The sequence below is a fragment of the Anas acuta genome, chromosome 1 (genome assembly GCF_963932015.1).
Source record: "Anas acuta chromosome 1, bAnaAcu1.1, whole genome shotgun sequence".
In the NCBI taxonomy this organism is placed as follows: Eukaryota; Metazoa; Chordata; class Aves; order Anseriformes; family Anatidae; genus Anas; species Anas acuta.
The window spans coordinates 157,775,508-157,803,112 of record NC_088979.1 but is presented as its reverse complement, the minus strand read 5'-3'; the positions used below and the strand labels follow the sequence as shown (position 1 = coordinate 157,803,112).

The window sequence follows — 27,605 nt, the reverse complement described above, 5'->3', positions numbered from 1 at the left end:
AATGAAAGACTAATTCTGACTTCTCTAACATTTACAGATGATTACAGACGTGCAGAGAATCTCAACATATTACCATTGCTCATATTACCAAGATTGATGCAAAAAAAAAAAATCCCAAAATGTTTTCAGCACTTATCAAAAAGGTTTTGGAGAGGAAGTAGTAGTACATTTGGACAGGTAGAACGAGAGGAGAAAAACGCAGTGCACTGCTTTCTTAATCCCAAAGTAATCCCTGTCAACAAAAATACTCCGTGATACAGAAGGAATGTTACCAAGTGCATGGGCTGTTGAGCAGTGGAAGTGAAAGCTGTTCAATCGTAAGTTCAAGGCTGTAAATCACAGTTCCTTTCTTATCTGGCTTCACAAAACAAACAAGAAGAAATCTTCTAAACTCGAGCCTGGTATGCAAAGAATTTTATAAGAGGGTGCACATACCAGAGGCACAATGAACGCTGCAGTTGACATATAATCACACTCGGAATGCCTCTGATCAGCATTAGCCATGAAAACACCTTGTTGTGCAGCAGGCTAGTGCATGAAACGCAAGTGAACAGCAGGTTTACATGCCCGTTCTTCCTGATATTAGGGAAGGTACCACACTACTGAGATTCACTTTTTCTCTAAATACTTTTATGTTTTTTTTTTTTGTTTTTTTTTTCTTTCACTATTGTAAGTCACAAATTGATTTTAAAACAAATCCAAAGCAGACACACAATACCTTGTAATATCCCCCTGTACTCTGTGCATCCTTCAGTCACAGTTGCTTTCACTCCTACAGACTGTTTAAGCATCGTGGCCCAGTCCTGCAGACACCTGAAGTAAGATTTGACACAAGTAATCCAGTCAAGGCCAGCAAGCATGCCTACATGCATTCAGGCACGCAAACAAATATCCACAGGATGAGTCTAACAAGAAAATATATTCACTCAAGCCTCTAATTACCTATTACAATTAAACCAACTTTAGCAATACACATTTCCACTAATTGGGATATGGACGTCATGTAAAATGACCTTTCAAGTCTTTGTCTTGTGCAAAGCACCAGACCAATGCAGTGCCACACCAGTAGCTGGCCAACTCAATTTTACCAAAGTATGGAAACAGCCTTTTAATAAAAGGGTAGACATTCGTGCCAAGCAGGTATTAGTGTGTTTTTCTTACCTATATTCCACCTACTGATCATACTGGGAGCTGAAAGAAACCCTAACATGTGTAACAACTTCAGAAAGACAAGTGACGTGTATGCATCTACAGTTTGCATAGGAAAAGAAAGACCATGCATTTACTTAACAAATTAAATGTACAATAATATTGTCATGTAAGAGAACTAGGGTAAATGCAAAATATAAGCAAGTAGTGATAAATGAATATAGGACTCACAGTGTCAATTCTTCTGGTGTCAGATACAAGGCAGAAGCATGGCACTATCACCAATCCCCTTCTCCCAGGACAGGTCTGAATTATTTCCCTAAAATCCATGTACAATTTCTGGGGAAATTTAGGTGCATTAAGAATGGGGTTCACACAGGCCAGAGTGCCAACTGAGAAGCTGCCTAAAGTAGCCCATAGGAGGAAGGAGGAGCAAGGAGGAGAGGAACTCGAGCCCTGTCCTCTCTCTTCCTGGGGCTTAGATATGTTTCTTTCAACTGCTGGGAAGTGCTTTAGTCTGGTACAAATTCAAGTCTCTCTCTCAAAGTGCCACAAATGTAAGGAAGTTGAAGGGCCCAGTGGTCACATGCAGCAGAGGTGCACTGTGTAGGGAAGTATCTATGAGGCTAGCCACACGGCAGCCTCCCCACAGCAGGGCCGTGCGAGTATTCAACTGTTCCAGCACAGAGCCACAACACAAGGGATCGGAGGCCCCCTCCTTCAAGAGGCACCATCTCCACAGCACCACCGGACAAAATGGTGGCACGGGCTCCTCGTCCTGCCGCCAGCAGCTGGCAGAGGCTGCTGGGCCCGCAGGTAGTGCAGATAATGCCCAGCAGATGCGGCCCCGCAGGGCAATATAGCTGGAGAAACACCTCACCTTGCCACACCGTGTGCCCCGAGGCGAGCAGCCTCAGGGTGGGAGGCCTGGGACATGCCCTGCATGCCGCAGGGACTCAGGTGGACAGAGCTGAAGTGCCCAGGGACCTGGCTGCGGGCACATCCAGCAGCCCAGCGAGGACTGAAGGCTTCCCATTCTGGGATCCAGATGCCTGCCAAGTGCTATGTCCCTGTAATCCTGCGTTGGGTTCTACTACGAACAGCCTGTTAGCATTTCTAGCCATAAGCTCAGGTTGCCTTTAAAACAAGTGCTTTGCAGGTGAACGTGTCAGGCCCCCGGTGAGCACACGAAACAAGGGGATTATGAGAACATTCTGCAACCCTGACCGCAGGAATCACCCGCCGTTCAAGGACAGGAAGAAGAAACTAATCTCTCACGGGATGTGGCATAACTGGATCACAGAGAAATACATGAGTTATTAGTTAAGCAAGAGTGGAGAATGAAGAAAATACCTCTTTGAAGAGCTGACCGAATACTGCCATCAACTCCAGTAAACAGAATCACACTGGAAGAAATACTTCCTTTACACAGACCTACTAGAAAGTACTGATTTACCTTTTGCTCCAGCTTTCCTTTCTCAGCAGTCAGTTGGCTGAGGATCCCCACACCCCTGCTTAAAGGCAGCTTCGCTGCCCATTTCGGATGCCCCAGGGCTGGCAAGGACTCCGTTAACCCTTTACCTGTTTGAAGTCACACAAAGCCCTTCCACCCAGCCATAGCACATGTATTACAGAGATCCAAAACCTGAAACAGGCTGTTCATTAAAAAGCTCAACACATCATTAAATACAAATGAAAGGTAAGACTTTCAAAAGCATCAGCACAGGACTAAAATTGCCTTCTTTAAAGCCAAAGGGAGCTTACCCTTGACCTTGAAGGGTGGAGGGTTGGGTTAACTTTGAGCACTTTTGCAAATCCCAGGCAAGGTGGTGAAACACTAAGATTAAGAAGGCTGCCAAAAGAAGTGGTGTACTAATGGCAATTTATTCCCCTTGACCTGATGCATTAATGCTTATTTCCCGCACACACAAACTGTGTAATATAAATCAAATCAACTCCTCCTCTAAATGTAGATTGGAAGAAACACTGAAGCTTCACTTCAGTTCATAGCACTGTGAAACAGAGATGTTTATCAAACACACGTACAACTTCTTGTCAACATATGAGGGAACGCAAACCTATTTACAGACAAAGAGAGCAGGGAGAAAACTTTAAAAAGAAAATCTGACTGTATAATGGAACAATGGTTCAATGGCTAAAAAAAGCAACAAGACTGGTTTTCTGTTTACACAGACAATTGCCAGATAGATAAAAATTGGCTTTAAAAGTCTTGTGTACAGAATCTTAAATCTTACAAGATAAAGTGCAGCTGCATCCCTCTGAAGTTACAATGAATGCTGCTTGGTTGCTCTAATTCACATAAACATATATGACCAAAACCAAGTGAACAAATCTGCGAGGAAAGCTTAGTTAAGTATGGCAAAGCAGGGAGGACTTCAAGATACAACAACCATAAATAATTAACTGTATCTTAGAGAAGCTTTCTGACCTTTGTCATACAAGTGACATTTCCAAGTGAGAAGGAAGTCACATCACTGTTGATCTTCTCAGTCAACAGGCAAAATGCCACAGCACATGGGGTCTGAACTAGTAATAGCTTTTCAGCTGCAGAAGTGACATTGTTTTGAAGGACGAGACATAGTGTCAGCATAGGGAGGAGAGCAGCGTATCCACTCCTTCAGTGGAGAGAACATCTCAGTCATCAGTGGTAAGATCATCAGTGTCCTTGATCATCAAGTTATCGGCAGCCCTGATCTAGTCACCAGGAGCCTGGCCCATGACCTTAGAGAAGCCAGGCTTTCCCTGTGAGGCACTAGTTAATGTTTTTACTGACTCTGGACAGCCATCTAGCCACCAGAACACATGCAGGCTAAGGTGGGTGTGTTTGTTTTTCAGTTTCTTCTTAAAAACAGACTTACCAGTCTTATTTTATAAAAGACAATAGATTTCCCCCCACAATGGGACTACCAGGCTTATACAAGCATTTCCAGATAAAGCTCCAAGGCAATTCTGGAGGTGTTAAAATACAAGCTGGACAGCTCTGAAGGAAAATATCCATGAAGAAAAATCTTGTGAAAAGAAGTCTAATAATTCTTAAGTAGGAACTTCCCTCAGTTACTCTGAAGTAAATACTAGTGTGTGCCCATAGACACCAAGACGCATTAATTAGTATCAACAGAATGCCTATACTGATAACATAATGCAAAAATAACAGCTACATCTCCATGGTTTTTGTTTGTTTGTTTGTTTTTGTTTTTTTTTTTTTTAAGTTTATAACTGGCTTTATCAAGCTGTAGGATCAGGCCCTTAGTAGAGCATTTCCCCTCTGTTCTGGAAAACAATGATTATTGTCTGCACAAAGCATTTTCAATGGTTCCCATGCCACATTCTGAGACAAGACCAACAGTGGGAAGCTGGCAATAATTAACAAAAGATTTCAAGGATCATAGAGGACTGCAACTATGCATGGTTTTGGAAATATAAAACGCTGGCATGATTTTATCATACCATGATGCAAGTTAAGGAGGAAAATGGAGAGAGAATTGATTAATTAACTACTGACCACCATCCTTTGAGCCCAGTGGTTCAGCTTTTATCCACTTACCATGCAGTCCACCCATTCAGACCATACTTTCCCAACTGGAATGCTAAGAGACCATGTGGAAAGCCTTGGTTAACTCAAATTAAACAAAATCTATTCCTGTCATCCACAGAGGGAGTCATTTTATCAGAAGCTCAGTTGGAAGTTCCCCTTACAGCCAAACCAGCCTCCTGCCATGCCTGGTTTTTGTGTTTTCTTTTTTTGTGCACATAGGAATGGACTCTTTTCGTGCTTTGAAGACGTTTTCCTTGATGATCAGTCAGGTCTCCTGGGTGCTTTTGTTCTTCAGAACTTTATCCCACAGTGTTCAATTGACTAGTTTCACAAACAAGGTGAAGTCCGTGATCTTTGCTCTGCTGCATGCCTTCCTGACTTCTCTCGGGATCTTAAACTTCAGTGCTGTGTGGTAGCTGCAGCCAAGCCTGACATTAACTAGCAGAGCCCTAAACTGTTGCTCATCTGTGAGTAGCAAGACCAGCAGAGCACCTCCCTTAGTCCATCTAGGCCACTCATCAATATATTGTTCCTTCTGCAATCGAAAGACCTTCTGCATTGTACTACTGTGTCACATTTCCAGTAAGTATCAGGGTGCTTAAAATTCCCTGAGAACCAGGGCCTGCAACAAAAGTGCTCTTTTAAGAAGGCTTCATAGCATATTGGGAAAATTCAATTTGGAAGAGACCTCAGGTCTCACGTCCAACCTCCTGTTCAAAGCAGGGTCAGCTTGAGATCACGCCATGTTGCTCAGCATCCTATCCAGCTGGGTCTTGAAAACTTCCGAGGATGAAGACTGCTCATCCTCTCTGGGTCTCTGTTCCACTTCTTGACTGTCCTTACCATGAAAAAATTTCCCCTCATAGCCAGTCAGAACCTCCCATTTCAACTAACACCCATCATTTCTCATCTTCCCACCACACATTGCTGAGAAGATCCTGCCTCTGTCTTTTCTTGATGTCTTTTCTCTTTGCAGGCATTGGAAGGCTGCTATCAGGTTCCCCCAAAGCTTTCTCTCTTTTTCTCTCACTTTACTAGTGCCCACATGAAAGAATAGCAAAGTCTGATGATTAGACAGGCCTTGGTAATTTCTCTGATATCCCTGATCCAGCCCCTGGGGAAGCAGCAAGCCTCAGAAGTCATCAGGTCTGGTCAGCAGATGGACGCCTCCATTCCCTGTTAGCCATTGCTTGCTCCTAGTGGCACTGGTTATGAGAAGTTGTTGATCAGGTGCAGCTGGCCCAAACACCTCTCTTGACAGAAGTCACTCCTCCTCTCCTGTTTTCAGGGCACTATACATTTTATTAAATCTTTATTATTATTAGCCTCACGTATCTGTATTACTGAGGATGACACCACGTATGATTATATCCTTCTGTCAACTTGTATGAAAGAGACTAAGCAGGAAACTACAGTTCTTATGAGTGGTGCCTATGATTTAGGCTTCTCAAAGTGAAAAACTTAAACATAAGCAGCACAAACACAGCTACTTATGAACATGGCAAAAAAATAACAAAGAAAATATTCCTTAAAGTATATAAAAAAATAAAAGTCTTACAGTCATATGCACATTAGAAGTGAACTATATACGCAGAACACTCTGCAGAACCAGGGAGGTTGATTACTTGTCCATATCACGATGTATGCTGTTTATTGAGTGTGTGTGAAGACCTTTAATGCCAGACTTCACAGACCTCACTGCGGTCACGAACAAAGCCAAAGCCATAAATGTAACACCCGATTTTCAGGGGAGATGGGAATATGGAAAAGTGTCTGGGAAATTCTCCTACAAAGATGGAATTGAATCTCTCAAGAGAACTAGAGAACAGTTTCTACAGCCTCCAGGCACTGGGATGTGGCACAGGGGCACTCCTTCATCTCCAGGTCAGTCCAGTGCGGCCAAGACTGCTAAGCCCATCCCTTTCCTTCACGGGAGGAAACTCCCTCTTCTGTCACTGGACTACACAAGAGAGGGGAGGGAAAGAGAAGAAAGAAAAAAACACCCTCTTCTGTCCACCATTTTAGAGAGAGAAAAGGAATTTCTCAGCTGCTCTCCTATCTGACATCCAAATGGAAAAGGCAAGAGACCAGGCTGTTTCCTCCTTGCATTAGAGGTGAGAGGAAGCAGGATAGGAAGAGGTCAGGAAGCAGCCAACAAAAGGTAAGAAGAGATGTTAAACTTCCCCATGTCCTAAAGCTGCTGCATTTGAATCAGGATTCTTAGAAATCTACAACCCAGATGTGGAAAAGGACTTTGGTAAAGCTGGGGGGGAGGGGGGGATGGCTTTCTCAGCGAAAGTACTTGTTCTGCTTTCTTTTGCATTTGCATGCTTCATCCAAAGTGTTACACAACACGAAGCTTTACAGAGCTATACAAAAACATGCACTCCACATGTGGCCAGGGAAAGACCCAGTCCCACCAAAATCTGTTCAAAACAAAAAGCCTCACCCAAGTCTAACAGGATCCTAATGCAGATGGCTGAGTATGTACCACACCAACAACAAAAAAAAAAAAGAAAAAGAAATCATGCGTTAGAAAATATTCCTTGCTTTTTGTGACAAAAGAGCTTTTCCAAGATGATTCTGCAACTCCATGCCCCAAATTCACTAACGTTTGCCAGGATAGCAACGGCTGCTGCAGAATTCCACTGGCAAACGCTGTATCTCACATTTTTCTCTTTCTCAATATGCTGTGATTTCCTGTGGAGTGGAGAAATAATCTATACTACAAAGAGGTGCAGTACTAACACTTGTAGAAGTAAATAATTTTACAGCAACATAAAGTATATCTAGAAATACAATACTTGAGTGAAGAAATTCCTGAGCTAAGAGAGATTAGAAAAACACTCCGATAAACAAATGCCTTCAAAGCTTACATTATTTTACTCAGTGCAAAAAATATTGGGTAACTGTGTGCTGTTCCTAGAAAGAATGGAATTTTGTTGCCAACAGCTGTAGTTTATCAGAGGAATTATAATACTATATTGAAGATTTATGCTCCTGACAAAGGCATAAAGTTATCCAAACTAGGGCAGAAAAAACAATGGTCTCCTAATGAACCAGACGCTATTTTTGTTAACTCTTACTACAGCAGAAGTTATGACCTTCAAAAACAGACGCTCACAACTGTGGTTGATCTTTACGATGATTCGTAAGTCTTGCAGTAACACTGTACATAGGGTGAACTGTTTTATCACAGGTTTTTAAACAAGCTAGAAACACACCCTTATCCTATTGAAATTGATTAAAATCATAAATATTTACCTCCAAAGCACACTCAGTTTTCTTCCTGACATTTTTGGGACTTACAGTTATGTTTTCCCTACCTTAAGAAAAGGTTTCCTCAAGATGTGCCATGTGCCATCTGACAGGACCGTCCAAGACTGGAGAAAAGTGCCCCTAGTCAAAAGGCTGCTCTATGCATAAAGTAAACAAGCAAGGGGAAGCAACCTGGGGTCTCTTTGCTGCATTTATATGGACAGAAGTAGCCCTTCCTGCCTGCACGTCACGCTCCTGATTCCAGTGGAAACTGTTCCTCATGCTCTGCAGGATTAGGGTCTTCTGTGCTCCTCATAACTACAGTAGCTAACAGCATATAGAACTATTATTTTTAAGTCAAACTGATATTAAACAATAAAACTCAGCATGTCAAAGCTTTTAAGGCTCATTTATTTGCAAGCAGCCAAACAGCATACCCTGGGTTGAACCGTGGGCCAATTTACAGTCATGCTCTGTGCTGTTCCATGAACATCACACCACATTGCACAAATTGTGAATCGACAAATCCATCGTCTTAAAATAATATGCCCAAGCCTCACGATGAGTCAGTGGCAGCGTCTTGTTTACGTCTCAGACTTTGGCTTCCATTTCATAGCTCTCAGTCCACCAGATCATAATTGCACTGCATCACCAAAAATGTTTTTATTTCTGTTCTTCTGAAAGTCCTGTTCACTTTGGTTGTTTTTGTTTGTTTTGCTTTTACTAGGGGAAGAAAATAAATTAAAAGCTTCTTAACAATTACAGTTGTGATTTTTTTTTTTAAATGGGAACCAACAAAATATATTTCTCAGCCGATCCACAGAAAAGATAGAAAGCCTGAGCTATTTGAACCAAATGCACAATAATCCAAAGGCCAACAGAGAAAAATCACTGTGCATGTGCCAGAGTTTTCACGTACAGATAAAGTAATAGTATACCTGTATTGACTCCAAAAATACTGCATGTAGTCAGTAAGAAGTGAAAGACTACAAAATAAAACCTTCCTTCAAGGAACAACTTGCCATCAGTCCTTAATCCTGCAGAAGATCTGCAAAAACTGAGAATATTTTGCTTGAGTAAACAGAATTTTAATTGAGCATAAACAAGTGAACAGCAGGCATGTGATTTCCATAAGTATGCATGATTGGAAGGAATAAAGACTTAAAAATCTGGGGCCATGAAACCAATTTCAATTTTTTTAAGTCTTCTGGTTTAAAAAAGGTAGCATGTACATAGAAGGCTCTTTTCATTACAAACAGATTCTTTAGAACAAATTGCCAGTGACAAATCACCATTTATAAGAACTGTTTCCAATAAGGTAGAAGTTATCTAGCATGGCACTAAAGAATACATTTAATTTTAAGCATGCTTACAGTTTTATTAGAGCCAATGGCTTTTTCCATGCTTAAAGCCAAGCATATGCTCGAGTACTCTGGTGAGACAAAAGCTTACAAGTTTGTTGTTTAGAATGCAAAGCGAGGCTTTTTATCCCAAACCACATTTTCTTGCATGTAATCAGCCACGGTGATGTCACCATAGTTTCCAATTCATTTCAGGGCACACTCATCATTTATTAGGACCCAGATGGTGCTCTCTTTCTCTGGCTTCTAAAGAATATGCCCAAATATTAAAACAGACTTGGCTATCTGCCTCTTATCCTGTTCTTACACTCTGCATTGCCACAGTAAAAATAACAGTAACCTTTGATCTAATCTGGAAATCTTCTCTAATTCATACACAAGATTTGGCAACATCAAGTACAGTCAACCCACTCGAAACCAGAGAACCTGATAGGCATAAATACAGCACGTTAATCACGATATATCGGGAACAAGCAATCCACAAAACAGTCGAAAGAATAAAAGCAGCAACAATTTTTCGAGTAACAAAATACGGGACCTTGACTGTACTTGATGGCTGTGTGTGTTTTTGTGGAACTGTAAGGATTATTCAAAAGCTTAACCGGCAATTAGCAAACACACACACTGATTTGTAAGGCAAATAAAGAGCATGAGAATGACAGGATCTGTCATAACAGCAACAGCTTTCAACACCACAAGTTTGCATTGTGCTGACAGCTCACGGTGTTTTCACCCATGGGCAGCGCACAATATTTGGTCTCCAAAAAGTTCTGAAGATTATTTACCATCCCTGCAGCTGTGGAGCAAGTGTAAAGCAACCTCCACAGAGGCCCAACAGAGCAATAAGCTGTGGTGATATTCTGTAAAAATGTCCTAAGGTAAAATAATGCCACATTTGTCCAGCAGATCTTGACAAAACATTCTTGAGTGTGCAGCTAATTCGGACGCAGGTGCACATGATGTTCAACAGTCCTGAGTCACACATCTTCCTTCCCAAGCTTAGAGACTCACGCAAAGCACACTGACACTGGAAAAATCACACATCATGTGCATCCTAATGTGACCAAATCCAAATGGGGTGGGGGGAGGCTTGGAGGGGAAGGAAGAAGGTTAGTGAGAAGTAATGTTCCCAAATGAGAACTACTTCACTATTTAACTGTCATTACCTACTTCTATTTAACAACTAATGCATGTTGTAAGAAAATAGGGCAAGAAGAATGTATTTTAAGCAGTCTTCTTGACTTGAGAACAGGTCAATAATTGCATGCACATATTGGTAAAGAAACCACTTTGGAACGAAGATCAATCCAGAAAACTCATTTTAGAACTACATTTAAATATCAGAAAAACAGGGATTTGACTAAATAAGATTTTAAAACATCCACTAGGTTAGCTCCTAAACTTTTTTTTAATACTAAGCAAGAGCTAGTAATTTTGGAGGTAATAACACTAGACATTTGCACTCCAATAAACACAATAAAGCACATAATTCTTAATTAGTATATGCTGCTAAATAAATTAAAACAACATTAAAATCATAACAATAAAGTTAAGTAAATAAAAATTCTGTCAGTCCAGAAACAAAACACCGTAAAACATACATAAAGCACACATTAATCAGGTATGGATGGTGAAGAGACCGCTGTTCAGCTAAGGAAAATGACTTTTTATAGCCCATTCCCTTTGTAGTAACGGAGCCTGGGTCCTCCTACATCTCAGACTCTCCAAAGGCAGCTGTAGAAGAGCTGCAGTCTCCCCACATCCAGAAACTCAGGCTTGCTCACACCCCAAACTTTGCAACGCTTCCTGGCATCTGGCTGGTTCCAGGAAATTCAGGCTGTGCCCCGTGGTGCTATCACGCTCTGTATCTGTATGATGCATAACTTGAAATTACTGGGTATGTTCAATACTTTCAAAGCCACAGCTTGAGAATAAGCTTGAAAACACCAGCAACAACAACCCTGGCCTTACCTGCAGGATCTTGTACTGTCATTTCCTTACGCTTTGCCTTCAGCTTGTCTTTAACCCACGGGAACTCCTGTAAGGACTCCAAGAATGCATCAAAAGCTTTAGGTCCTCTAGTAGGGAGAATGTCAAGGAGCATCATGGTTTTCCTTTGACTTGTGGTTTGGGATTTTATCTCTTGAACGTGACTGTCTGTGAGAATCCCTTCTTGGTAGAGATACTGAATAACCAGTCCATCCACCAGCACCTCCGTACAGAGCTCCAGGCGCAGGGAGCGTAAAAGCTGCTTGTCTCTGGCATCCATCTGGCAACCTAGAGCACGAGTAAAGGGCAAGGCATGGAGATTAAAATACAACCCTGAACACCCAGAAGTGATGTCTGATACCCAAAAACCTTTAGAAAAAAAAATGCCAGACTCAGAATCACCAACCTGGGAAAACTGCTCATGGTCCCCACCATCTTCTCTCTGCTCAGATTACGCTGTCTGACAAGCTAAAACGCAGCCACTTCTGGGAAATATTAAAGAGAACCTTTGGCATTGTGAAGACCAGTGCTTGGTTGGAGCAAAAACGTTGCCAAAACACTCCACTCGTTAACTGGTCAAGGTCCAGCAGCTGGCACGTTTGCCAGTCCAAAAAAGACTCTATCCCCAGAAAGTTAAAGAGATGTCACACGACCTGTCCCCAGCGTCTGAGATGTGACTGCTGATCCTTTGCTGCCGCAGTGCAGCAGCAGCAGGACGGCGAAGCGCAGCGCAGCCAGCCGGCAGCAGAGCCAGCAGGTAGCCCTGGCCTGCGCAAGACATTTTACTTGTAGCCAGGGTGGAAACGGACCTCATGCAGCAGGTTGCCCTCTCCCCTCGCTCATCCTGGAGGGCTGTTCTTGAAATCGACAGATCTGATGGTGAGATATCTTCCCCAAATTTCCATCTTAAATTTATTCATCTTCTATTTATAGGCATTTTTGCTGCCAATACTGTTCTTTAGCTTAGACAGCTCCTCTCCCTCGCTGGTATTTGCCCTTCTAATGTGTTTATAGGAAGCAGTCGGGTGCCGTCTGCCAGCTTCCATTTCACTTGACTAACACTCTGACTAGACAAAAGCTGGAAAAGATGCATTTTATAGCCACTCTACAGAAGACGAATCAAGGTCCAGAGAGACCAAGCAGCTCATCCAAGATCACATCAGGACTCAGTGCCAGAGCTAGGAACTGAATCAAGATGTCTAGTCTAGTCCTTAATGACAAACATATCCCCAGGACCATTAATGGCACTTGAAAAGGAAAATTACTTAGTAATACAATTAAATACTTTCTCATGACTAAATCATGAAGTCAAAAAAAAAAAGTAGCAGGTGTTGAATGTGATTACTAAGAGATTTTCTAGTGATTAAACCAGAAGCTGCTGTACTGACAGCCTGACCTTGCAGGAACTGCACTTCATTCAGCTTAGGGACACAGGGAGAGATCAAGGTTCTCAAAGCTTTTGTAAGAGACCTAAAGTCTTTATATTGTCAGAGATGCCTACTGACTCCCAAGACCCCATGAAAGACAAGCCTACACGGCCTGATTGTTGAAATTTAGGGCAGGTAATCAACAGAACATATAGGCACATAAATAGCATTCTGGACAGAATGCAAGAGCCTACGGCCAAAAAAAAAGAAACTGGAAAACCCCATCTGTGGCTCCTCCTGATAAAGGCACTTTCTGAAAATGCTTTCCCTGAGTGCTGAAAGCAATGCTGGATGGCAGCTTCCCAGGAGGTCACCCAGTGTGTTTTTCTGTGCTGACCTGAATTTTGAGGTGCTCACCTTCTGTCTGGGGTCATCTCGGAATTGAACAGCAGCTCTCCTGGCACATGTCCTTTAAAAGGCCTGGTTTGCTAGGCATAGCTCAAACACCAAACTCCGACACAGGGTGAGATGACAGTGAAAGCGAGGAGACAGAAAAACAGTAGGCAAAAAAAAGAGAACTGGGTATCTCATCTGACATTAGGATGCTCACTTTAAATGGGTGAAACTCAAGATTCCAGTCTCTAACATGAGCTCCTTTTGGAGGCACTTACCAGACTACAGCAAAATCAGAAAAATAATAAAATCAGAAAGCAGATCCCTGCAGTTTCTCCCTTCCAGAACTCCCTGTCTGCCTGCGAGCTCACCAAAGTGCTTGCAGAGTTCAAGCCCGGCACCCAGCCACAGCTCAGACAGCATTACCTAAACCCAGGCAGGAAACTCTTTCCAACGCTACGTAACCCTCCTGCTTCACCCTTGGCATGGGCCACCCAAAGTCCCAGCCCGAGAGCCTCACCCAGGTACTGAGGGAGGAGAAATGAGGTCCTCAGCCACTGCCTAACATGCACCCAGCTCCCCTTCCTCGTGGCCAGCGCTTCTCAAGCGTAAGCCTGTTGTTCACAGCGTCCCAGTTCGCACCTTCACGCGCCGGGCAATGCCTGCTGAGTTATGAAAGCAGGATGGAAATTTCTGCTGAAAAAGGCGTTTGGCCCACGGGCTTCAGAGCGAGCCCAGCCCAGGTGTTAAAGCCTGCGGGGCTGCTCAACGCCAAGGCCAGCGGCCCAGCACACCTTCCAGGATGCGGCGTTTTTGATATTTAGGGTCTTTTGAAAGATTAAGTGCTTCTTGATGTGTGTTTGCCACGAGGAGGAAGTGTCTGACTCAGGAACCGCAGGGCCAGATAGGGCGGCGTTATCGGGCTCTCGGTGCACCTAAGTGTAGGGCCGGAGTTTAATGCGCAAGGGAAAGGGCTCCGGCTACCATCAATCACCCGCTGCCTCCACAGCCCCACAGCCGGCTCCCGGGCACATTTCCTCTGGAGACTGCGGTGCTGGGGGGCACAGGGGGGGACGCGAGCCCGGTGTGGCCAGGCGAGGACACTGCTCACACCTCCCCTGCACGCCCCTACGGACCGCGGAGCCCCGGGGCTTACGGCAGGGCCACATTTACCGCACACACCTGCCGAGTACGCGGGCCGCGCACAGCCCCCGCCCCGTCCCCGCACCTCACGCACCCCCCGGGGCCGCCAGCCCCAAACCTGCCCCCCCCCGGCCCCCGGCGGCCCCCCCCTGCCCAGCAGCGCCGCGCTGCCGGTGCCTCCCCGCCGGCTGCCGCTCACCGCCCGGCACAGCAGGGCAGGGCAGGGCAGGGCAGGGCAGGGCCACGGCCCGGCCCCGCGGCGGCGGGGGGAGCCCCGCGCCCCCGCCCCCGCCCCGTACTTACGGGAGGGCAGCGGGGAGCTACCGGCGGCGCCCCCGCCGGGCCCGCTCGGCCGCCACCATCTTTGGTGAGGGCTCCGCCGGAAGACGCCGCCGCCACCGCCGCCGCCTCCCTCGCCGCGGGCCGGCCGGGGAAAGGGCGGGGGGGGCGCCGCCGCCGCCATGTCGGTTGTGGGCAGCGCGGCGGGCGGGAGGGAGGCGAGGCGGGGAGGGGAGCCCGGCCCCGGGGGCGGCCGGAGGCTGAGGGGGGACGGGATGGGACGGGACGGGACCGGGGATCAGGGATCAGGGCTCCGGCAGGACCCGGCCACCGACTGCTGGGGTGTGGGCAGCGCCGGGGGGGGGTCTGCGGGGCGGCACCTCAGCGGCGGGGTGTATGTGTGTGAGTGAGTGAGTGTGTGTGTGTGTGTGTGTGTGTGTGTGAGGTAATAAACTTCGTGCGAGGGCTCTGGGCGGCTTTTAAATGATCGCATGTTATTCGATAATCGCTGGATTATATCTTGTTGAATATTGGATAGGTTGTATTCGATAGGTTACACCTCATTAAATAATTGATGGGCTATACCTCATCCAATAACTGGAATATTACATCTTACTCAATAATTGATGGGCTATATCTTACTCCAGTGCATCCATTAAGCCAAGGTAAATGCTCTTGTCCCGGGCACACGTTGGTCTTCTAGGAAGACCAGCTCCGAATCTGTGTGCTGTGTCCGTAGTGCACGCAGTGTACGGTCAGCGGTAACAAACTGTGCTGTGGTAGCCAAAGTGCAGCCTTTAAACCTTCATGTCATGGGCAGTTTGTAACGCTGGCTGCGAGAAAATACATTTGTAAACGATGCGAGCTGACACCAGGGAGCAGGGAGCACCGCGGTCGATCTGTAAGATCATCCCTCAGCACAGGCTGCATCTCTACAGATGGTTTGCTTTCTTAACTTACTGCCTCTCTGACTGACAAGGTTTGGATTTTTTTCTTTCCCCATTTCTAGTCACTATCTAAGGAACTGTGTTACCTCTAGACCTGGAGTGACCAAACTTGGAGACTTGAGATGTCACCTGGCAGCCGTACTTAATTGCCAATACCGCACCTACATTTTAAACCAGAAAATGCAAGCAGTTACATCACTTGCATTTACTCCGTCTTTTTGCCAGATGAGGCAGCTACGATTATTTGTTTTATACTGTCCAAGAATATCTTAGAAAGTTAGCAAAACATATGGATATGCATGGAGCAACTCCGGTTCCCACTCACATAAATAGCCGCAGCCTCGTTGTCTTTAGTGCAGCCAGCATTAGTCACGTCTTTGCTTGCAGTCTAAACATGCAAAGAAGGAGAGTGGTGAAAGGAAACAGATAAGCCTCAGAAGGAAGAGGATAGCAGCAGAGGTCCAAGTCTCATAAAGGGAAAATCTGGTGTTTCCTTTTCCTTCCACTAGTTTGTAAGTGATGGGATCTGTAAATGCACTACCAGTGGTTCAGGTTGATCAAGGGGTACAAGCTATGTGTACTGCTGCTACAGAGCAAGGATGCACACAGGTAAACACCTCAAGTCCGAGGAGACAAGCTCTTAAACTTTTTGTTTCAGTTCTGCTTGGGTTCAGCTCTGTCCACAGTTCCTCCAGGTCTGGTCCAAGTTCAACAAAACTTCAAAAGAATGGTTCGGTTCCATTCCAGTTTTAGGGGAAAAAAATGCTTGAGCCAGGTTGGGTTCAGCTCCATTCCCCGCTATCTCTGCTCAGATCTGAACACTAAACTTGGCTAAACATGCAGACTACAGAAGTATTTCCTAGCCTGTGTAGATCAATGGGCCACTGTCAATCCTGCACATCAGACTTTGGACCTAAAGCCTTGTTCACTGTGGTTCTGCACAGGGGGGAATTACCAGGGGGCTTCAGGCCACGCTTCTGTGGACTGCTGAATCAGCGTAGTGAGTCCAAACCTGTGGGAGCCAGGCTAAGTGGCATCTCTTCTGACAACGCTAGTCTTTTTTACGCGTGTCTTATTCCAGATCAGAATGCCACATTTTTAAATTTACCACATACATTTTAAAGCTCACTTAAAAATCCCAAATCTTTTTAGAAACTGTTCAAGTATGATAAGCTTATTAAATTAAAAAAAAAAAAAAAAAAGCTTTTGAGAGGATCCTCTATGCTAATTAGAGTTAAGCTCCATCGTAGCATGTATGCATTTTCTTTGTTTTCTGCATACTAATTTGTTTCTGCTGATAACGAGAGCCAAATTGTGTTTTTAAAACTCGTGCAACCAGATTTAATCTATTAGGACTGTGCTGTTTCCAATTGTCTGTAGGACAGCATTCCAACTTTATGGACAAAAGAAAAGAAATATGAGTCCCTAGATTTGTTTATTAAAAACACATCTAATTGGCTAAATCTCCCACAAAACCTCCGAAATGAAGATGGAAAAAAAGAAACATATATTATAGGGCTGACTGTCGTCTTTGGAAGGACGAGCACAGAACGTTTCTGACTGTGATGCATCTCAAGAGCACTGTTAAAATAGGAGCCAGGGCGGCCCAAGCTCTGTGGCCTGAGAGGCAGAAGAGGGTTCTGTGAGGCACTGCCACCCACCGCCTGTGCAGGCGGCGCTCCCTGCCCTTCCTCCCCCATCCTCTTCCTCCCCATCCTCTTCCTCACCCTCACCCCGCTGCATGACCCTCCCAAATGCCAGCATCTTGTCCTGCACCAGCCACCGAAGGCCAGGCTGGTGCCCGGCGGGGCGCTGGGGGCAGCGGCAGCGCCTCACCTCCCTGCCGGCACCTGCAGCTCCTCGCTGCTGCGAGGGGGTGCCAGGCTGGACCCACACCTCTTCCTAAGTTCCCCCTCATTGAAATGGTAAAGGCTTCGAATTAATGCACTTCAAAGTGAGCAGTGGGCATAAAACGGAGGTGACACGTCACAAAAGTTGTTAAAAGTGTTGTTTTATTAAAAGGCACATCCAGCATGGAGGTGAAATGTAGCACAGAAAGTTTCAAACCATTAAAGCACTGGGGTCTGAAGCGACCGCGTAGTGCCCATACATTTACATTCGTTTCGATAAGAAAAAAGGTGTTTGTTAGCAGTACTGCCTTAACAGCTCCTAGTGCCGCTTGGTGCTAACAATCCCTGGCCAAAAGCTGTACGTGGGATAGCTCTGAGAAAAGAGGCAGGCATCAAATGTGAAACCGGCACATTCATTCCAGAGAAAAGGAACCTCTGCAGTGAATCGGAATAAAAAAACCTGCGATGCATATTTGCAAAATGTGACTCAGTATTTCTCCTGCAAGGAGTTTTTAGTCCATTTTCTTGAAGCATATGAATTAATGTAGTTCTCTGTTTGTTTTTGAAGTTTAATTTAAAGATGCTTTCAGGAGACAGTTGGAAATACTGAAAGCCTCTAAGTAGTCCAGACTTTTGAAACTTTTTTTTTTCTTTTATGTAAAGCAAGCATTTTACTTACGGGAGAACAAAGAAATTAACAAATTATTCTGAAAATTAAATACTGACAAATAAGTAAACGGAATTTAAGATTCAAGCCTGAAACCCTATCATAAAATGAACTTCTTTTGTTTGCAAATTACAGCATATGAAATGAGTGTCTAGCATTTTGGATAAAGCCAGGGAGATTGTTTTTATTTGAGAGGAGAATAACTACTGATTTTTGTCATCCATTGCTTCTTTCCCAGGCTTTGAGCTGGACAAGCCCATATAGAGCACATCTATTTTTAAAGGCTCATACTTTCAGGTTAAGCATTTGACGAGCTAGTAATGATTCATGGAAAGTTTTTGCAGGTAGCCTATCCAAGGACTTGCCACTGCTCAGACTTCTTCCATATGTCCTGTTTCCAAACAAAAAAATACCCTTCGATTAACAGTCCTCGCACTCGATTTTCTTCCCTTTCAAAACGAAACCTGACGGGGGGCTGGCTCGGCCGCCTGAAGTGGGCACTGCATCTTCCATCGGGGGCCGTAAAGGAAACAGATGAGTTTCCAGAAAGCAGTTATCTTCTCGCTCTCGGTTTCTGCCTGCAGTACTTCAGCTCCCAGAGGAGCTGTGATGCCACTTCCACCGCAGTGGAGGCAGACAAGAAGCTGCCTTCCCTAACTTATTCTCTTCTCTCTGCTGAGCAAGGCAGCCACTCAGCGATATCACCATCGCCGTGGCTTAAATGCTGTCAGTGGTAACTGAAAGGCAAGCAACTCCTCGCCCCACGCTGAAAAACTACGAAATGTTAAGCTCGCCTCCCGCTTTGTAGATATGGGAACTGCAACTAGTACAGGCTCAGTCACACTTAATATTGTTCTTCTGAAAAGCAGGCGAGGCAGCTAAAATTTCCATAAACACTACCAGCTGATCCCCAACTTCCCCTGCCCTGCAGACTGTCAATAAGCAATGCTCTAGGTGAGAAAAATGAGAGAAAAAAGCAACTGCCTGGTGTGGAGTTGGGGTGTCCAGAGGAACCCCTCCAGGCTGGGCATTGCCACCGGGACAGACTGAGTGTGGGTGCAGAGCTGCAGCTGGACAGATCCGGGTTGGGGGCTGCAACCTGAAGAGGTACAATTAACTTCTAACGAAGCATTGTGAAAAGCGAGTTTACAGCTTTCAAATGTCCATCTCGCAGCTGTTTCTGCTACAATTCTGGTTACCAAGCCTGATCTAAAGTCTGAGAAACAATAACTTCAGTAAAGTAGAAAGAAGAATTTGCAGTGGGCTTTCAGTCTTTCCCACATTTACCGTACCTCAGCGTTGCCATTTGTTAACTGACAGTGCACCCAACTGCAGTCCTCAGCTACAAAACACCAATTATGTAGCAACTGGTCTAAAAACACAAGGTTTGACTTGCATAAACCCTGCCTGACGATGAAAAAGAAATTAAGGCAGGCACATTGAATTTGGGGATTTTTTTTTAATGTATTTTGTTCTGTGCAGCAAGCAACGCTGAGTTTCCTGAGTATTTCCTACTGCAACTCTTTTCAAGTAACTGCCAGCTTCTTTCTTATGCTAATCTAAGCAGTTTTTGCTCCTGCAGTTTTTTTCCTCCTTTGTGTCACAGAAAGTAATGATATTATTTTGGTATTTCAGTTCCTGGAGAGCTAGTGGCTCCAACTCTGGGGAAAAAGCAATACCAACAACAAGCAGTAATAAAATAAAAATAAAATAAAATATTAATAAAAGGGTGCAATCCTTTTTTTTTTTTTTTTTTTTTTTTTTTTAATAGGATTTAAGCAGAATAAAAGCCACAGTTTATCAAGGAGATTAAACAGAGTAATTCCTGTGCTGTGTTTTTACATTCCCATAGACTTTCTCAGAGGAACTGGCTACTTCGAGCCCCTAAAGATAACCTGATAAATAAACACGGTTAATCCCTCATCCCCTTGGCAACCCTGGGACCAGGACAGACTGGTTTTGCTATAAGCTTTTTTTTTTTTTTTTTTTCCCTGAAGTTGAGTTATCTAGCCAGACTTTCTTTGTATGTGCTTTACAATCGTGTGCTGACACTTGCCTCCCCTCCCTCGACTTCTGATCTCTACCAGAGCACCATAGCCCCGTCTGCGCTCCTGCGGCTTAGCTCCTCGCACACATCTGCCAAGTGCCACCTCTCGCAGGAGCTGTCCCTCCTGCCCTCTGTCCCCGCTGTCAGAGCAGGGTCCCCACGTGCTGTGCCCTTCCCCGTCGCCTGCAGCGTGCCCCCCATCAGACGTGGTGTCCGGCCCCGCTGCCCTTCGCAGCCCCGTAGCAGCGGCGCTGCCTTCCAGTGTCTTTGGCTGATCTTCAGCCCATTGTGGAAATGAGCCCGTTTGAGCAATACCGTGGCAAACCGCCATGGTGTTGTAAAGTGAGCTCGGGTCTGGGTGATCTGAAGTTATGTGTCAGAGGAATGCTGTTTCCAGGCACTTCCAGCCGTGCGAAGGGCTTAGCAGCATACTGGGACCTGCTGAGGTTAGCACTGAGGAAGAGGAGGTTTCCGGGAGATACCCCAGGAGCTCGTCATCCCCACCACCTTTTGCATACAGACCCCGCTAAGGAACTGCTAGCTATTCTGGAAATTGTATGCTTTACCTACTAAACCTTTCCTTTATTCCTGCAGTTTTCAGCTTTTTAATCCCCCCTCTGACAGAGAAGTTTCTTACAACTACTGAAAACTGGTAACAGACACTTTAGCATCCCTCAAGCCGTTATTTGCTCCAGCAGTCACTTTGATACCTAGATTTATTTTAGTGATAGCAAAGTCAGCAGAGGTTTTGTTTTGCTTTACTTCAGATGACGGGTAGACCCACATCTGAAAGTCGCTTCTCGTTCCCGTCATGTGCTTGGGACGAAGAAGAACAAAGCAGTGACACAACTCAACTGACTTCCTGCTAAATCCTAAGCTTATATCCAAAGGAAAAGTCCATAGGAATTTTATGAGGGATACAAGAAAAAGCTCTTGAATAGAAAATGTGAGTAAATGGAGCTTTTCAATTACATGTGACAGGGTCATTCCCCCACGGGAGCACTTTTCTAAGACATGAGAGGTAACTAAGAAATAGGAATTCATGCAACCGCACAACGCTGTCCTTCCTATTGTAACGAGACTCTCTTTCTTAAGGTGATGAAATGTAGTGAGAGTCTCAGATCTCAGAGCCCTGCAGTTTTCAGTGAGGACTAAGTTCCAGACTGTTCTAAGATTTAAAAATAAACAACCCCCACCCCATATTCTGTGAACCATTTTTCTTCTTGCGAATAATTAGATATTGTTTATCTAGAATGTGGTTACATAAATTATAATTAGGACAATACTGAGGAGATCAGATTAAAATAAAATTGCTTCTAATGCGATGGGTGCAGCTGCTTGGTTGCATTCCCACTCTACCCACCCATCTTGTGCTTGAACCATTTTCTGTCCCTGGTGATAATACCAGTGCCAGGGAAATGCCCAGGCAGCTAAAATGGAAACATGGATCACATTTCTGCTGGGTTTAGTGCTCGGCTAAATCCAGCCACAAACTGCATTTTCAGCATCCATCTTGGGAAAAAAATAAAAATAAAAATAAAAATTAATCATCCACTTTTACGATTGTGGGATTCTCAGCTTTTGTTTAATTAAAACAAAGATGTTTTCAGAAACTAACATTCCAGACTTAGACTGTAAAATCTGAAACCTCAAGACTTAAAAGTGGAAAACTAGACCAAGACATGGAGGAAAAAGAAAAATAAAAAATGTAAAAATTATTATAGTCCTTGTCATGATTTTTGGTTGACTCACAGGTGTTGAACCTGTGAGACTGACTTCACTGAACACTCCATACTAGCAATTCAGGATGACAAACATCAGTTAGAAGTCATTTTGGGAATCTGAAGGGACGGCAATTTAAAAGCTAGTGCTGTGAGCAAGCCACAGCGACATCCATAAAGTCAAAAATAAATTTAAAAACAACAATTAAAAAAAAAGCACTGCACCTTTCTTTAAAATGCTTGGACCACATGATTGTGCCTGAAAATTCATGGGGTCCACATGCAAGATATTTTCACCCCTGTAATCTTAATCATGTGCTATCCCTGCATTTTTTGTACCAGAGCCTTCATCCCTCCGTGCTGCGTTAGGGTGAAGCCGAGCTTGCAGCGAGCTCCAGTAAAGCTCGGTTTTACGAGTGTAATGCATCAGCCCTGGGGCTGGCATCCTAATGAGGACAAGAGCTCTGCTTTCATACAAAGAGGACTAGTTCCCCCTCCAGTCTGTTCAAAATATTGTTCGTAGCTCCGAGCACAGCCCGGCTGCAGCCCCTGCTCCTCCCTGTCCGTACCGACCTCGAGGGACGCCGTACCCGGCGGGAGGCCGCCCGTCCCCTGCCTCGATGCCGCAGCCTGGGGATCCCCGCTGATTCTTGGCACTCATTGCCCCCTCTCACCCTGCTATCTTCAGCCTGTGGTTCGCCCACATGCATTTTGGGGCACCCCAGAGGCCCCCCGAGCAGCGCTGCGTCTGCCCCGTGTCTGCTGAGGGCAGGCCTGGCCTCAGCTCACCCGCAGCAGCTGCGTGGAGAGCCCTGTGTCTGCCCCGTCGCCTCCAGCACCCGATGGGTGCCTCCTCTCCAGCTGCTTCTTCCATCGGTGGTCTCACTGCCAACCCCTGGGCCGGGGGGGCTGCTTGGGAAGGAGCTCGGCTCGCCACCACGGGTGGCTAACAGAGGTGACTTGTCCTGTCCAGCAGCTACCTCATCGCCGGGTGAGGGACAAGAGCTGTAGGAAAGCAGATTTGCCAAGTGACGTGCTCCCAGGAATTCAGCTCCTTCCCTGCTCGGCCCGCAGGACAGGCTGCTCAGCACGGCGGTGGCATGGGCACGTCCAGCCAGGGCTCTGCTGGGGTGGGAAGCGGAGGGTGGAAGCCGTCCAGCACGGCTGCATTTTGGCAGGGCGTGGGAAAAAATTATGTAACAAAAGCTTTTGTTTTGTGTTTCAGGAGAAAACTGCCCCCAGCCCAACTCTACACAACTGCTCGCATGAAATTTGGGGAGAGAGAATGGCAGCCGAGGAGGAGGAGGGAGAAAAGCCACCTTTCCTGCAGGGGCAGCAATGCTGGCATACCAAGCGTTCGCCAAGGGGCCCAGGGACCGTCACCTTGGCATCCTCCCTGTCTCAGCAGCCGTGCCACTCAGTTCTGCCTATGCAACTGGGACAGCCCGAGTGCACGATGCTGGAAATCCCAGTGCCATCGGACGTGGGGCAGCACCACAGGGTGAGGAGAGGGACACAGAACCTGGGTAGCACCACCGAGCGGCTAAGTCACAGGGAAGACAAGATCGGTTTGTGTTGTTGCTATTTCAGCCTGGGCAGGGCTAGACTACAGCAAGTCTTGACAGCCCTCCTTGTTCAAACACAAGTCTATTTGCTTTAATTAAGGTAAGCTAGGGAAAGAGTTAAAACTATGAAATTGTTGACTGAGAATGCATCCATGCCCTACTTTCCCTCTGTACTGCTCTCGTAGTACCCCCACCCTGGATATTTCTTCTATTAAATACTTTACATTTAGAGAGAGGAATGGGTACTGAGGGTCTCAGGCCCATCTTCCCCTCTGGGGGACTGCTGTAATGCACAAAGCAATGTCCCGTGCTAATATGTAACCACGGAAATTCAGCAGGCAGCCTCCAAACCACTAATCTGAGCATAAACCAGCTCTACCTCTGAGCAGCCCCACAAAGGCAAAGCCGGGGTATTCACCATCACCGGCCCAGGTACGCTTGTTGAAGTGTTAGCTGGGAAATGCTACAGGTTCTTAACGTCGTTGTCTCCTGAATGGTAGCAAATCCATACGTACAACGATCGAGATAGGTGTGCAATCTGATTGCTTTTATTGAGTAATAGACTGGTAGCTACAATGGTGAATTAGAAGAAAAAAAAAGGAAAAAAAAAAAAAACACAAAAAAACAATCCCTCAAAAAAAAAAAAAAATCCAGATTTCCCCATATTTTGGGAAAGAAGCTGAAGAAAACATTCTACACTGTAGAAGACAGCCGTAACTGCTGATATCCATGCTTTGACATCAGAACCGAGCAGCTGCAGTTCTGCAGCGTGGAGTCCTGAAGCCTCAACCAAACGAGGCTTAGCAGTAATAGCATGGATATATCACCACCAGGAAGATGTTAACATGTTAACAAAGATTCTGGGATACCAATCTGGTATAATCAGCAACATACTGGGTTCCTATGAAAGATGTGGCATTTCTCCTTAATATCAGCTTTTAGAGAACTTTGAAAAACAATGTTTTAAAGTGATTGCTTTCAGTTCCCCTTTCCTTGCAGAAAAGCACAGAAATTAGAGTTCAATAAAAACTGAATGGATGATCGCTTTTTTTGACTGGATTTGATTAGTTGCATAACTTTGGCAAGATTATCACAGTGTGATCCAGTTAAGCTCTCAGGATTATATGAACACCAGCACCAAATGAATCTCGGAATCAGACCACTGACAACTTCCGCGCTCTCGTACGTCTCTGACCACTTTTGCGGTCTCTCCCTGTCCCACCGCTCCAGTTAGCACTTTGCAGTTAGTGCAGCTTTTATGCCGTCGACAAAGCAACACGATCCGGAGGGGTTCCTGGCTTCTCGCCCCTCGCAAGGACAGCACGCCACCTTGCCGAACCCCCGAGGATGCAGGCTGAGATTATCCTACATAAAGTCTCCCTTTGTGGCATCTGAAATAAAAGCCTTTCCCCAGAACTGCCACTGTTTTGATAGTGAATTCCATGCTGAGCCGTGCAACCGGTTACTCAGTTCTTTGGCTGATTTTAAGAATTGCATTTAAAAGTTACTCTGCGTTGGAGGCATTGAGAAAAGATAGCTATACCTGGTACCGGTACTCTTTCAAGTACTCTTTTAGTCTGGTTGGCAAGGGCAGCTCCCAGATCTGGTTTGTGCACTTGTTTATCGTTATCCGGCAGCGGTGTTGCAGGGATGGAGCCGACGTGTAGAGAGGCTTGTTCAAGTAAAGATGAACCGTCCCGTTCGAGGGCGTTTCGGTTCTGTCCTTGCACATGAGCACGTAGTACTCGATCAGATGCACCACGCTGTTGAACTGCTTCAGCCGGGACCTGACGCAGGTGATGGAGTCCAGCCGAAACTTGCCGTCCTGGTACTCGATGCGTAGGTTGGTCGGTCCCGCTGATGTCTTTACCGAAATAGTCAGCAGGTACTCTGAATGCGAGCTGTCCCGAACCAAAAAAGTCCCTTCGGGGGCATCCTGTAACCTCTCCTTGGCTTCAGCAACGCTCATGCTGCCCCAGTACCATCCTGTCACGAGAGCAGAGAAAGCAGAGTTTTACTTCTTGCCGGCTGCCTGTTCGTTTCAGAGCCGCCTGCTCTTTGCCTGGCGGAGCCGCAGCACCCGTTCCTTTTGGGGCGAGCAGCCCGGGGGCCCGCCGGCACGGAGCCTTCGTGCTGGCTGTCGGCAGCGATCCTCCTGCCGGTGCCTCCGCTCCCCGCCCGGCTGGGATCGGGCCGTGCGCCCCGCACCGGGACGCGCTTCTGGGCACGGAGGGGCGGCAGAGCCGCTTCTCCCGCTGCCGGCGGGGACGCGACGATGCCAGCCCCGTCCCCGCGGCCCCCTCTCCCGGCGGACAGAGCTGCGGGTACCGGGGGTGCCCCCGGCCCCGCTCCCCCCTCCGCCGCCCCGGCCTCCCCCTCCCGGCGCTCCGGGCGCCCGCCGGGGAGCGGCGCTGCCGCCGCTTTCGCTTCCCCCCGGCACCGCGGGGCCGAGCCCCCTCCGCGCCGCGCCGCCCCGCTCTTCCTCCTCCTCCTCCTCCTCCTCTTCCTCCCCCGGGGCCGCCCCGCTTACCTGCGCGCCGCAGCTCCTCCATGGCCGCGGCCAGCCGCGCCGCCTCCCGGGGCTCCTCGGCGACGGGCGCGGCCGCCACCGCCGCCCCGGGGCGCCCCCAGCGCTCCCGGGGACCCCCGGCGCTCTCCAGGGGCTCGGCGGAGCGCAGGGTCATGGGGGGGCGCCGGGGGCGCCGGGCCGGGGGCGCCCGGGGGGCTCCGCCGCCGCGCTCAGCGCCGCGCAGGGGGCATGGCCCCGGCCCGGCCCCCGCCGCCGCCGCCTGCGAGCGGAGAGAGAGCGAGGTTAGCGGGGAGCGGCCCGCGGGGACCGCCCGGCACCCCCGGGGGGGGACCCGGCCCGAGGGACCTCTCCGCCGCCCCCCTCCCCGCCGCGGGGGTCTCGCCTCGGTGCCCGCCCGAAGCAGCCGCGCCCCGCGGCCCCGCACCCGCCAGGGGCAGCGGCGGGGATGCGGCGGGGAGGGGGCGACGGCTGCGGGACGCCCCCCGCGCCCCCCGCTCCGCCACATCCCCACGCGGGGACCAAAGCCCCGGCCCCGCGGGGCCACCGAGCCGGGCGGTGCCAGCGGGGGGCGAGGAGGGGCCGGTCCCACTCGACCCGGGGGGCTCGCCGGGCTCGCAGCCCCCTCGCCCTGCCTCCCCTCTACCTAGCGGGCGCACCGGCCGCCGGTCTTACGGCGGGGCCGCTGCCTCCCATCCCCGCAAGTTCCCCGCGGCGCAGCTCGGCAACTTTTCCCGGCGAAACTTCGCCGGCTCCTGCCGCTGCGAGCCCCCGGCCGTGCCCGCCGCCCCCCGCCCCTCCCGCGGCGCCCCCTCGGAGCCGCCCCGGGGACCGGGCGCCGCCGCCTCGCAGGTGCGGCCGCCGCCGCCCCGGGATCCCCGGGGGCAGCGGGACCGAGCCCGGCCACCTTTCCCCTTCCCCGTCCTCGGGGGAGCGCGGCGGGGCCGCACGGGGCGCGGGGGGGCCGTCGGGGAAGGCGCGGCCCGGCGGCGGGGCTCGGGGAGCGCGGGGCACGGCACTCACCGGGGCTCGGCGGGACGGGACGGGACGGGGCTGCTGCTGCCGCTGCTGCCGCTGCTGCTGCCGGTGCTGCCGCTGCTGCCGGTGCTGCTGCCGGTGCTGCCGGTGCCCCCGGAGGCGGGGCGGTCGGGTCGCTGCGGCCGCCGGCGGTGTCAAGGGAGCGGCGGCATCGCGGTGCGGGGCGCAGGCGGACAGACGGACGGGCAGACGGACGGACGGACGGACGGGCAGGCGGGCGGGCGGGCGGGCGGCTGCTGCTGCGAGAGCAGCAGCAGCAGCAGCAGGAGGAGGAGGAGGAGGAGGAGGGAGGAGGCAGCAGCAGGAGGAGGAGGAGGATGGTCCTTGTGGGGAAACAGCCCCCGCCCGCCCGCCCGCCCCCCTCCTCGCCGGGAGCGGGCAGGAGCGAGCGGTCCGTGCCGCCTTTGATTCGGAGGCGCGGGCATCCTCCCCCCGGCCGCCCCCCCGCCCGGGCAGGCTCCATACAAAGGCTGCTTTCCAGGAACTTTCCAGGAACCGCATCATGTGACGGCCCCGCTCCGCCGCCGCCGCACCGCTCCCCGGCCGCGCCACCGGAGCCGCGGCACCGCCCGCCAGCGCCCCGCGCCCCCCCCGACGGCCCCCGACGGCCTCCGCGCTCCCCCCGCACCCGGCCTCCGGGGCACCGGGGCCGCCTCCCGACCCCCCCCTCCTTCCTTTCCCCCCCCCCCCCCCCGCAGCCCCGGCCCCGCGACCCCACCGGGGGGGCCGGGGCCGGGCCGCGGAGCCG

General features: G+C 48.5%; 2 protein-coding genes and 1 long non-coding RNA gene across 6 annotated transcripts in view; 1 reads left to right on the top strand and 2 right to left on the bottom strand.

Moving 5' to 3' along the window:
• The window catches only part of CRADD (CASP2 and RIPK1 domain containing adaptor with death domain), a 75,145-nt gene extending 60,449 nt beyond the window's left edge, over positions 1-14,696 (bottom strand). Inside the window, exons 1-2 of one of the 4 annotated variants that reach the window (XM_068668291.1) lie at positions 14,520-14,696; positions 11,296-11,601 (exon numbers count right to left, since the gene is read on the bottom strand). In XM_068668291.1, the coding sequence (XP_068524392.1) occupies positions 11,296-11,601; positions 14,520-14,679 (466 nt within the window). In that variant the 5' untranslated portion in view covers positions 14,680-14,696. The other 3 variants (XM_068668312.1, XM_068668304.1, XM_068668299.1) reach the window with 3 other exon arrangements.
• On the top strand, positions 6,108-23,998 carry LOC137848837 (uncharacterized). Its single transcript, XR_011091538.1, has 2 exons — positions 6,108-6,866; positions 22,953-23,998. It is a non-coding gene; the product is annotated as an uncharacterized lncRNA (long non-coding RNA).
• Positions 23,819-27,599, bottom strand: SOCS2 (suppressor of cytokine signaling 2). Its single transcript, XM_068668279.1, has 3 exons — positions 26,843-27,599; positions 25,823-26,081; positions 23,819-25,278 (listed from the first exon to the last, which is right to left on the bottom strand). Exons 1-3 carry the CDS (start codon positions 27,359-27,361, stop codon positions 24,830-24,832), a joined length of 1,227 nt encoding a protein of 408 aa, XP_068524380.1. The 5' UTR covers positions 27,362-27,599; the 3' UTR covers positions 23,819-24,829.
• Positions 27,600-27,605: the final 6 nt, after the last annotated feature.